The sequence below is a fragment of the Tursiops truncatus genome, chromosome X, assembly GCF_011762595.2.
Source record: "Tursiops truncatus isolate mTurTru1 chromosome X, mTurTru1.mat.Y, whole genome shotgun sequence".
NCBI lineage: Eukaryota > Metazoa > Chordata > Mammalia > Artiodactyla > Delphinidae > Tursiops > Tursiops truncatus.
The window spans coordinates 85,890,994-85,903,927 of record NC_047055.1 but is presented as its reverse complement, the minus strand read 5'-3'; the positions used below and the strand labels follow the sequence as shown (position 1 = coordinate 85,903,927).

At 40.0% G+C, this 12,934-nt stretch overlaps 1 protein-coding gene across 1 annotated transcript in view; it reads right to left on the bottom strand.

Moving 5' to 3' along the window:
* Window positions 1-12,934, bottom strand: part of DGKK (diacylglycerol kinase kappa) — a 153,223-nt gene that overhangs the window by 15,337 nt on the left and 124,952 nt on the right. The window contains exons 13-18 of the mRNA XM_033849703.2: window positions 6,129-6,220; window positions 5,142-5,241; window positions 3,954-4,173; window positions 2,309-2,413; window positions 1,752-1,848; window positions 107-214 (exon numbers count right to left, since the gene is read on the bottom strand). Of these exons, the coding sequence (XP_033705594.1) occupies window positions 107-214; window positions 1,752-1,848; window positions 2,309-2,413; window positions 3,954-4,173; window positions 5,142-5,241; window positions 6,129-6,220 (722 nt within the window). The remainder of the gene's footprint in view (window positions 1-106; window positions 215-1,751; window positions 1,849-2,308; window positions 2,414-3,953; window positions 4,174-5,141; window positions 5,242-6,128; window positions 6,221-12,934) is intronic.

Below are 12,934 nucleotides of genomic sequence, written 5' to 3'. Positions count from 1 at the left end.
GGACGGACTCTTTCTGTTTCTTGTCTGTAAGGTAGGGGATGTGGGAATACGTGTGTATATTGTGATTGTGTGTTTGTATGTAGGGAGGGGAGTTTCTTTTCCTTACTTGTATTGTCCTGGGTGTTCATCTCTTCTGGTGTTGAATTCCAGAGAAATTTTAGCATCTAGTCCAATTCCAAAATAGTTGTTCATGACACACCTTTCTTTGAAGCGTCTGAAATTAGCCAAAAGGAAGAAGAGAATAGACACTGGTGCAGGAAAGAAGTGCTGTTATCATTGGGCTGCAGACTTTATCTGCGTGATCAACAACCACTGAGAGAAGTCCCCCTCTACACTGGGCACAAGGCTTAATGTTCTTGAGAGGCACATGTAGATGTCCTATTGTGTTAACTACTAACTTGTTAGCTGTAAGAGAGGACACTTAGCCAGTTGGGCGGATTCAGTGGAATTGGGATTCATAATAAAGAAGTCATCTTTGGAGGCTGTCAGATATGAGTGGCCATTATCTTCTCCACATAAAATAAAGGGAAATAAGAGTCATTGACTTATTCTCATAAAGAAAGAAGATTTAAGTATCTCAGATAAAAATATATGATGAGAGTAAAGTCTGTATTACTGTTTCCAGAGATGTCTGAACTCCTTTGTAGCACTTTAACATCAAAGGGCAAAGTGACCATACATTTGAAGGAAAAAGAACTGTTAAAAGAGGGTAGATATATATACAACAACAACAAAACCAAGCAGTTTGTTTTATTCTTCTGCATCCATCCATTAAAACCAGTGGTGTGTTGGAGCCAGTTCATACCAGTTTATGTAAGCTGATTATGCCTGTAATTCCCAACTCTGCATTCAATGACATTATATCAGTAGCTTGAAATAGGCCATGATGGAAAGGTTTACACCAGGAATAAATCAGGGCTTTCCTCCCCACAGAGAGCTGGTTGTTAAACATTTTCCAGCATACCATTGATCAAAACTCATTAGGTAGGTCCATTGAGGCCTCATATATGAGCTTAATCCAATGGTAAAGTGGAAGGGAATGGGAGTTGAATATAGGAATAACTGGGAAGCTGCAGAAAACTTAAATAATTGCTAGCTGTGTCCTTCTTTTGAGTAACTGAAAATAGGTACAATTTAGCTACTTAACCACAGATTTTTTTTATTCATTACTAAACTGACCCTACATCTCTCACATGAGATTTGTCTTCCTTGACCACAGTCCAGAAATTGGGGATTCTCTAACTGATGTAACTGATTTTCTTAATGGAACTCAAAATAAGTGAATGTGATGGAACTTGGCTACTGGGAATATTCTAAAGAGGTAGGGCTATTGAGACAGATGTCTTTAGATTTGCTAGCTAGTCCCCTCAATGCCCACTTACTTCTTAGCAACTCCAATCATTTACTGTTAAAGGCAACAGTGAAAAACAGGTTCTTTGAAATGAAATGAAGTTGTTTTAATTAAAAAAAATAATAACAACTAACACATATAGCACCTAACTATGGGTGCCAAACACTGCCCAATGCAAGTACTTTGGATATATAAACTCAATAAATACAGCAAACCTATCTGGCAAGTTCTACAATTATCTCCATTTTATACATGAGGAAACTGAGGTTTGGTTGAATTACTTGTGTAAGGTCACACAACTAGTAAGTATAGTCAGCATTTGACTCTGGGTATCCTTAGACTATTCTCTTAACCAGAGAAAGGGAGAAGCCATAGGAAGGTTATAGGCTTAAATACTTACATAGTTTCAGGTGTAAAATATAAGTGCTCCAAATTGAGGTTATCCAGGTCTTCACTTTTGAGAGAAGATATAGAAGACAGAGTACCAAGACGAGAACCTAGACACAAAAGATGTCACCTTGGTGTCAGATACAAACAAGAAAGCCCTTCCCCCCACTTGTATTTCACCCCACTTTCTCTGTTGGAGCAGAATCAAGCTCAATGACTTTCTCCTCGATAATATTCAGGGTTCTCATTCCAAAGAGGGATCATCTTGGATGGACAGGGACTTCCACTGACAGAATAGTAAGGCTGGGCTGCTTGCTTGCTGGCAGTGAAACAGCTTCAAATCTTGGGTTTCATCAGGCCAGCCTTTTCAAAGTATCTAATGGGGTCATTACTTCTGGACATAGGCATGGGGTCTTATAGTGTGAGGTTTCTGGAGAAGAGGGAGGGATATCTACTGCAGAGTAGGATTATGGCTAAAGGAAGATGCATGAAAATACATCTTTATTCTCTGGGAACTAGAAGACAGAGATGAAGCTTAGAGTAAAGGAAGGAGAAGAGAAAGATCATTACGGTGTCTTGGGCTCATCTGGTTAATATCTTCTGAGTCATCTTCCAGGAAGAAAGTTGAACTAAAGTTCTTGACTGATATTGTCTGTCGGCTTTGCTCATCAAGAACTATAGAGAAAAAGTGGAAGGAAGGAGGGAAGGAAGGAAGGAGAGGAAGGAAAGGAAGGAAGAAAAGGAGGAAAGGAGGGAGGGAGGGTTGGTCACATTTCTTGAGCATCTCTTTTGTTCAGTTAATACCAGTCAGTGTGTGGGGAGACAAATGGAGACTCCCATTTGATCATCACATCTCCTCCATGATGCTGTTTGTGGTTTCAGCTTTCTTACAGTATTGCCATGTCTCTTCACATCCGTGCCTGAGCTTTCTCTGTTTTACTTGTTACTCTTTTCCTATCGTCCAGTAAATGTGGCTGTGAGTAGAAGCTTGGGGCCAGGGGTAGGGGGAGCAGGGTGGGAAACTTTCTGTTCTTCTACCTCCATTCTCGCCTCTTTGTTAATTCATTTACTCACATGACCTTTGTTCTCAACTTAAGCCTCTAGGACCAGGCCGTTCTTTCAAGCAAATGTCTCACCAATACCCAGAATATTTGAGAAATCTCCTTTCTTTTACCAGCCTATATATTGTATAGCTCAGGTGCTCAGCCTATGCCAAAGCTCATAGGTTCAATCCCTGTGCTGCCAGGGGAGCCTTTCTCTGTCCCAGGGCCACAGGTTGCACTTCTAAATCTGATTTATGTATTGATGGAGCAGGCTGAGGATTAGTTGTGACAGGGTTATGGCTACATCAGATTAATCTGATCCCTGCTACTTGGAAACTACCTACAGAAATAGAGGCAAACTGGCTGTTTAATGATTTCACAGTGCAGAAGGGTTATTTCCTTTCTTTCTTAGAAACTTGGCTGAGGTTGTACCTAAAAGTATCAAGGCAGGAGAAGGTATTGTAGCTAAAGGTCAAAGGCCAGCCAAAAGGACTTCCCTGCTACATGGACTTCTGTTCAATTCCAATAGCTCAGGTAGAACACACTTGGTGTTATATTTTCTGATCTGTTTTTAAAAGAAGCATTGTGGAGAAGAAGTGGGAACCAAAATGTTAAAGTAAGAAGTTGGAGGAGTTGAAAGAGTTTTCTTACTGAGTTGGAAGCTTGCAGATTGTCATGAGTTATGGGAAATGGCAATCAGTGCTAGAGCTGCCAGGACCACTCTCAGAGCCCTTGTGCCTGATTAATACTGTGCAAGACATGCAGAGATGAACACTATTTTCTTTCTAAAATCATCATAGGCTCAGTGGTTGGAAGGAGACAGAAGCAGGTGGAAAAAGATTCCATGGCTGGAGGTTGAAGCTGACAGACCTTTGAGCAAAGCCACTTAGCAGCTGTAATTGTTTAGGATGATTGTTAGTTCCAAAAATAAATAAGTAGCAAGAGTTGAGTGCCTGGGAGGTAGGAGGAGCCAAAGGGGCAGCTTATCAGGACTGAGGCTTTTCAAATCAGTGGAGACTGAGGATGGACTTTGGATGCTTTATGAATGCAGAATCTAGTCAAGTTTTGGTAGTGTTGTCAAATAGTAGACCCAGAGCGAGGGAGACCATTAAACTACCCACAGGAACCTTCTCTTTCCCCTGCCTCAATCACCACAACCCTGGGGCCTTTACCTTGTTCAACTTGGAATATGATGAGTTTCAAGGACTTTTGGAGATTCTGGGCCTTTGTGGCCAGCTCCAACTTGCACTTGGCTATGTGGTCTATTTGAGGGATGAAGGGCTTTCCATCTGCCTTGGCACTGTCTGCATGTGCTGTCGTACTCTTCTCAACTGCTGCATCCTCAGCAAGGATATCAATCAGGACACTGAGCTTGTCATACATTAAGTCGCTCTATATGGGGAAGGAGACAGGGCATTGTTATGAGGGATTTGTGCCTGAAAGGACAGAATGAGGAGTCAGATGGTATGGGAGAGGTAGGGAGGGGTACTAGTTGGCTGGAAACACTGAGCATAGAAAGCTACATGTGGGGAGATGAAAGTTTAGGGAAAGAACTGCTTGGGTAGATGTGATAAGATAGCCAAAGGGTGTTAGGAGGTCAAAGAGACACTATTTGTTACAGAACAGCTGCAGGCATCAATATATGTTGCCTAGTCTTTCTCATGTCAGAGTGGCCTGTAAAATGATGTGTAATATGGCAAAACTAAGGAAAGATAAACATTTCTGGATTGGTGTTTTCATGGGCATGCTCCTATGAATGTGGATGTGGCTCTGCATGGGTGCCTGGTGTCTGCCTTTGTCTGTGTGTATGTTTGGGGGTGTACTACATGATTATGGCTTGATTCCCAGCTCCATCACTTAATAGTTTGTAAACTTAGGCAAGTCACTTAATCTATTTGTGCTTTTATATTCTAGGGTAGTTGTGAAGATTAAATAAGTTAATACATTATAAGTGCTTAGAACAGTTCCTGGCACAGAGTAAGTGCTATATAATTGTTAGCTGTTATTGTTACTGTGGTTGTTATAGAGGTGACTGTGGGTGTATTTCTAGCATGTATTTGTATGTATTTTCAAGAATGTTCTGGTATACAACCATGTGCATACATGTTGGTGTACGCTTCTGTCTCGGTGTGGACAGATGCTTGGCATATGCTTAGGTACATGGTACATGGATAAGCATGTATAGTGCCACTCTTCATTTGGTGAAAGGTGGAAGTTTGATGAGGATTTCCCCCATCAGGGAGGCTTACCAGCTGCTCCTCCTTGCTCTTTTACAATTCCCAGTGAGAGGCATATTTGCTTTTATTAAAAGTGGGGCCCTGGCACCACAAAGAGTACAAGAAAAAAGGATGGAAACTTACTTTCAAAATCACAGACTCTATTGCTGTATTGTTCTGTTTTATCCGGCTCCAGGCCTTTACAATATCAACTACAAAATCTTCCACTGCTGAGCACAGGAATCTGGAAATATAAGATAGATGACACAATGTGACATGGACCATGAGGTCCAGAGACCTTCTCTCCTATAATGTCATTAGTTTCCATCTTCCTCCTCTTCCTTCTCCCTCTCTCTTTCCTGATCTCTCCTCCCTCCCTCTCTTTGTCCCTCTCCCCCCACTCCCTCTCCCCTCTTTGTTTATTCTGATTCTTCATGTGCATATGGTGAAATATGCCAGTACCTAAGAGAATTTAACTAGCATTTCTTAGCCCAAATTCCAAATTTCCAGGAAACAGAATTCAGTCAGTCCAACATGGGTCAGGATTTCACCCTGGGTCAAATCAGCTATGGTTCAAGGGCCTGGCTAATTTAGTACAAACATAATGACTTTGGGACGATGTTCCCTGTAGGGACTGTTTCTCAAAAGAGAATGTGGTAGATTTGGAAGGAACCCACCAGAGTCCCAGGAGGAATGAATGACCCATGTATTTAGAAGGGGAGAATGTATTGCTCAGCTATGAGAAAGCAGCTGTAGCAGGTACCACAGAGAATTTTCCAGGTATTAAATGGAAAACAAGGTCTCCCTACTGTAGGGAGCTATGCTATGCTCTTGAATGGTATGGAATGTCGTGTTTCCCTTCTGTAACGCTTCTTCCAAATCTGTGGCTTACAATTTTGTCTTTTTGGAGTAGCAAGAGCCCTCACCCCAATCTCATCTTTTTTTTTTTTTTCCCTCGTAAACTTTCTATTCAGGAGGTTCGAGTTGGAAGAAATTTGATTTGGGAAGGTAAACATATGGTTTCCTTGGCCTCAACCCCCCAAGCTATTAAAATGAGCCCCATCTCTGACTGAGGAACAGCCCATGAGGGGCAAAAACATCCCAAAGGTAGAGAGCCAAAGGAAGACTGACCTGGTTGCAATGATCATCTCTGTCGGGTACTTGGCCTTCAGGATTTTGTTCAACTCAGTGGTTGCAGATTCTAAGTGTTGGATGGCAGCAGCCTAGGGGGAAAAGGAGTGTTGAGCCCTGGAATCTTAGCACTGTGACATAGTGTGCTACCCATCCTCACCCCCCTCATTACTTCCTACTGATGCTTTACCAGCAACCCAACTGTCTCTCTGAAAATAATCACAATTAAAGAATTCTTGTGGAAGATCTCCACAGATAATCTTAGATCTGTGGTCATTCTAAAAATAAGACGTATATTGTTTCCTCTCATTTAAATTAATACTCAAAAACTCATATGAAGGAGTTACTATTTGTTCCATGTTTCAAATGAAAAACCAATCTCATATTACATAGCTAGTAAATAATAGATCTGGGATTTGAACCCACATCTTTCCAACCAGAGGGTCACCTCTTATATATAATGTTAAATATAATAATGGTATCCACTTATATAGAATTTACTATGTGCTAGGTTCTGTTCTAAGATACATATATATTTTTTCAGGTAACCCTTATAACAATCTTATGAAATAAGGATTATTATCCCCATTTCACAGTACAGAAAACTGAGGCATAGGGAAGGGACAGCTGATAGATGTCACAGCCAGGATTTGATTTCAGGTAGTCTGGCTCTTGAGTCTGTACTCCTAACTACAACTTATACTCATCCCTCTCCATCACCCCCCACATTCAAACATCTACCAAGTCCTGATGATTCTATCTCTTCAATATGTTTTAACTATGTCCACTTCTTCTTATTCCTATTACCACTTCACCAGTCCAAATCACCATCATCTTTTGCCTAGACAATTACATCACTGCCTATCTTTTTTCCTTGCCTCTAGTCTTTATTCCTTCAATTTTTTCTCCACATAACATGTAAATATTCTGTTTTAAACCTTTCTATTAGATAGAAGAATAGATAGATGGATAGATATGTGATAAAGTATAGTGAAATATTAATGGTAGAAGCTACCATTTAAAATTTCCTATATATTTGAAAATTTCATGATAAGAAAAATCCTTATATAATTCTTATTTCTTTTAGATAGAAGTTCAAACTTCCTGGGGGAAGATATCAAGATGGCAGATTAGGAGGACATGGAACTCAATTCCCCCCATGAACACATCAAAAATGCAACTAAATGTGGAGAAGTTATCACTGAAAACTAACTGGAGACTGGCAGAAAGACTCCTGTACAACCAATGCTGTAATAAAGATCCACACAAAATTGGATAAGAAGGGAAGAGAAGTGATCAGGTTGGGACCTGTGCCCCTGGGAGGGGACACAAAAGAAGGAGAGGATTACAAAGACAGAGAGCCTCCCTGGGGAGTGAGCAGCTCCAGCCACATATTGGGCACCACAGCCCTGGAATCTGACATCAGGAACACAAGTCCCCTTAGCTTGTTAGAAAACCAGTGGGACTAACAGGAGGGCTGTAAGAAACTTAGACTTGGAGGGACTCAAGATGGAGGAGTAGGAGGAAGTGGAACTCACCTTCCCCCATGAATACATCAAAAATACATCTACATGTGGAACAATTCTCACTGAAAACTAACAGGAGACTGGCAGAAAGACTCCTATATGCCCAAGGCTGTAAGAAAGATCCACATAGAATCAGATAGTAAGGGAAGAGAATCGATCAGGTTGGGACCTGTGCCCCTAGGAGGGGACTCAGAAGAGAAAGGGGATTACACAGGTAGAGATCCTCCCTGGGGAGTGGTGGGTTGAGCCACAGATTGGGTGCCACAGACCTTGGGTCCAACAAAGGGAAGATGAGCCCCCTTGGCTGGTTGAAGGACCAGTGGGACTAATAGGACAGCTGTGGGATGCCTGGACTCTGCTTGGGAGGAGGCCGTGAAAACTTGCTAGCTCCCAAAGCAGGGCAGAAAGGGTGGATTGAAACCACCCAGCTGGCTGACTGGTTTCCTGTGACCACTCTGGCATGCATCCTAGCCTGAGCCAAGCAAATGCTCCAGCACAGTTTGCCTCATATGGCAGCGCCACATGGGACTAAGGGCTGCCACAACAAGGAAAAAGCTTGGCTGTAAGATGCTATGGTGTACCAACTTATACTGGAAAAGAATCTGAAAAAGAACGTGTGTGTGTGTGTGTGTGTGTGTGTGTGTGTGTGTGTGTGTGTATATTACACCTGAAACATTGTAAATCAACTATACGTCAATAAAAAAAAGATGTTATGGTGACTCAAACCCTAAGTGGCATCTGAGCACAGGGGGCAGCTGTTACTGGCAGTTGCACAAGTGGAGCATCAGGGGCAGATCAGATCTCTGATGGCAATCAGACTACCGCAGCCCATGCCCCCACCACTGTTGAATATCCACACCAGCCCCTCTTTCTCCAGCATTGCTCCACTCGGGTGAAGGTGCCAGTGCTGGGAGGGAAAAGAGCACACACTTAAAAGGAACTGAGCCAGCTCAGACCCAACCCTCAGGGCTTTTGCTCCAGCGCCTTGGGACCTGACCCTGCTCCCAATAGGGTGGTGATGACCACTGAACAGAGGGGAAGCCCTGACTCACACATTGCTCTGGCCCTAGCATCTCCATCTCCAGCCCCACCTCCTATCAAGGTGACAGCTACCAGCACACTCTGAGGAAAGGTGTGACTTGTGCTCACATCAAATCCAGCTCTGCCACCAAAGCCACTGGGGCCTTGTAGACTGTATAGGGATACTCCCACATAAGGACATCCCTCTGAAACCACCATAGGTAATTGTTTCACCTAATTTCATAGAGACAGAGAAAGATAAGCAAAATGAGAAGACAGAAGAATTTGTCTCAATTGAAAGAGAAAGAAAAAAGCCCTGAAAAAACAGCTAATGGAACATAAATAACTTACTAGATAAAAAATTCAAAGCATTCGTAATAAGAAAGCTAACTGAATTAGGGAAAAGAATAGATGAACACAGAGAGAATTTTAACAAGGAATTAGAAAATATAAGAAAAGAACTAGTCAGAACTGAAGAATACAATAACTGAAATGAAAAACACACTGGAAGGTATTAACAGCAGACTAGGTGATACAGAAAAACACATTAGTGATCTGGAAGATAGAAAATGGAAATCACAATCAGAACAGCAAAAAGTATATATACGTGTGTGTGTGTGTGTGTGTGTGCATGTGTGTGTGGAATTTTTCACATTATAGGGGTCCCAAAATGAGAGGAGAGAGAGAAGATGGAAAATTATGGCTGAAAACTTCCCAAGCCTGAAGAAAGAAACAGATATCCAGGTACAAGAAGCACAGAGCGTCTCAAATAAGATGAACCCAAACAGACCCACACCACACCAAGACACATAATTAAAATGTCAAAACTGAAAGAGGATTCTAAAGGCAGCAAGAGAAAAATAGTCAGTTACCAGGGAACCCCCATAAGGCTATCAGCTGATTTCTTCACAGAAACATTGCTGGCCAGAAGGTAATGACAAGATATATTCAAAGTCCTGAAAGGGAAAAAGCTGCAACCTATAGGACACTCTACTCAGCAAGGTTATCATTTAGACTAGAAGGAGAGATAAAGAACTTCTCACACAAGCAAAAACTAAAAGAAATGAGCAATACTAAGCCTACTTTAAAAGAGATGTTGAAGGGTCTTCTCTAAATAGAAAAGAAGTAAGAATCTATAGGAAACGTAAATTCCCAAATAAGAAAGGCAAATATATAGTAAGGATTTAAGATCAATTAAATAAGCAAGCACGTAGATTAAAAGAAGAAAAAATGTAAAATCAAGTATAAAGACAATTAACAGTAAAGGGATAAGCATGAAGATATAAAATATGATTAAAAAAACACAAAATGTTGGGGAGGGGAGTAAAAAATGTAGATCTTTTAGAATGTGTTTAAACTTAAATGACTATCAGTTTAAGTCACATAGATATAATTATGGGTCAGTATACTTGAACCCCATGGTAACCACAAATCATGGTAGCCATGGTAAAGACACACAAAAACCAAAAAGAAAGGAACCCAAGCATAGTACTGAGGAAAATGATTAAATCACAATGGGAGAAACAAAAAGAAGAAGTGACCAGAGAAGAACTATAAAAACAAGTGGGAAACAAGTAATAAAATGGCAATAAGTACATACCTATCAATAATTACTTTCAATGTCAAGAGACTAAGTGTTCCAATCAAAAGACATAGGGTGGCTGACTGGATTAAAAGACAAGACTGTTCAATATGCTGCTATAAGGGAATCTCTTCAGGCCAAATACACACAGAACAAAAGAGAGGGGATAGAAAATGATATTTCATGAAATCATTAATGACAAGAAAGTGGTGATATCAATATTCATAAAGGACAAAAAAGACTTTAAAATGAAGACTATAACAAAAGACAAGGGCATTGTATAATGATAAAGGGATCAATACAAGAAGATATTACAATTGTTAACATATATGCACCTACATAGGAGCACCTAAATATATAAAGCAAATACTAGCAGACATAAAGGGAGAATTTGACAAAGATACAATAATAGTACAGGACTTTAACATTCCACTGACATCAATGGACATATCATCCAGACAGATAATAAGACAACAGTGGATTTAAATGACAATATAGACTAGTTGGACTTAATAGATATCTACAGGACATTCCATCCAAAACCAGCAGATTACATATTCTTTTCAAGTGCACATGGAATGTTCTCCAGGACAGATCACATGCTAGGCCACAAATAAAGTCTCATTAAATTTAAGATAGAAATTATATCAAGTATTTCTTATGACCAAAACAATATGAAACTAGAAATCAACTACAGAAAGAAAAATGGGAAAAGAACAAACACATGGAGACTACACAACATGCTATTAAAAAACCAGTTCCACTAAGACCAGGAGCAAGACAAGGTTGCCCACTCTCACCACTCTTATTCAACAGAGTTTTGGAAGTTTTAGCCACAGCCATCAGAGAAGAAAAAGAAATAAAAGGAATCCAAATTGGAAAAGAAGAAGTACAGCTGTCACTGTTTGCACATGACATGATACTATACATAGAGAATCCTAAAGATGCTACCAGAAAACTACTAGAGCTAATCAATGAATTTGGTAAAGTAGCAGGATACAAAATTAATGCACAGAAATCTCTGGCATTCTTATACACTAATGATGAAAAATCTGAAAGTGAAATTAAGAAAACACTCCCATTTACAATTGCAACAAAAAGAATAAAATATCTAGGAATAAACCTACCTAAGGAGACAAAAGACCTGTATGCAGAAAATTATAAGACACTGATGAAAGAAATTAAAGATGACACAAATAGATGGAGAGATATACCATGTTCTTGGATTGCAAGAATCAACATTGTGAAAATGCCTCTACTACCCAAAGCAATCTACAGATTCAGTGCAATCCCTATCAAACTACCACTGGCATTTTTCACAGAACTAGAACAAAAAATTTCACAATTTGTATAGAAAAACAAAAGACCCCAAATAGCCAAAACAATCTTGAGAGCGAAAAATGGAGCTGGAGGAATCAGGCTCCCAGACTTCAGACTATACTGTAGCTTCAGACTACAAAGCTACAGTAATCAAGACAGTATGGTACTGGCACAAAACAGAAATATAGATCAATGGAACAGGATAGAAAGCCCAGATATAAACCCACGCACATATGGTCACCTTATCTTTGATTAAGAACGCAAGAATATACAGTGGAGAAAAGACAGCCTCTTCAATAAATGGTGCTAGGAAAACTGGACAGGTAGATGTAAAAGTATGAAATTAGAACACTCCCTAACACCATACACAAAAATAAACTCAAAATGGATTAAAGACCTAAATGTAAGGCCAGAAACTATCAAACTCTTAGAGGAAAACATAGGCAGAATGCTATATGACATAAATCACAGCAAGATCCTTTTGGACCCACCTCCTAGAGAAATAGAAATAAAAACAAAAATAAACAAATGGGACATAATGAAACTTAAAAGCTTTTGCACAGCAAAGGAAACCATAAACAAGACAAAAAGACAACCCTCAGAATGGGAGAAAATATTTGCAAATGAAGCAACTGACAAAGGATTAATCTCCAAAATTCACAAGCAGTTCATGCAGCTCAATAACAAAACAACAAGCAACCCAATCCAAAACCAGGCAGAAGACCTAAATAGACATTTCTCCAAAGAAGATATACAGATTGACAACAAAACACATGAAAGAATGCTCAACATCATTAATCATTAGAGAAATGCAAATCAAAACTACAATGAGATATCATCTCACACCAGTCAGAATGGCCATCATCAAAAAATGTACAAAGAATAAATGCTGGAGAGGGTGTGGAGAAAAGGGAACCCTCTTGCACTGTTGGTGGGAATGTAAATTGATACAGCCACTATGGGGAACAGTATGGAGGTTCCTTAAAAAACTAAAATTAGAACTATCATACAACCCAGCAATCTCACTACTGGGCATATACCCTGAGAAAACCATAATTCAAAAAGAGTCATGTGCCACAATGTTCATTGCAGCTCTATTTACAATAGTCAGGAGATGGAAGCAACCTAAGTGTCCATCATCAGATGAATGGATAAAGAAGATGTGGCACATATATCCAATGGAATATTAGCCATAAAAAGAAACAAAATTGAGTTTTTTGTAGTGAGGTGGATGGACCTAGAGTCTGTCAAACAGAGTGAAGTAAGTCAGAAAGAGAAAAACAAATACTGTATGCTAACACATATATATGGAATCTAAGAAAACAAAAAGGTTATGAAGTACCTAGGGGTAAGATGGG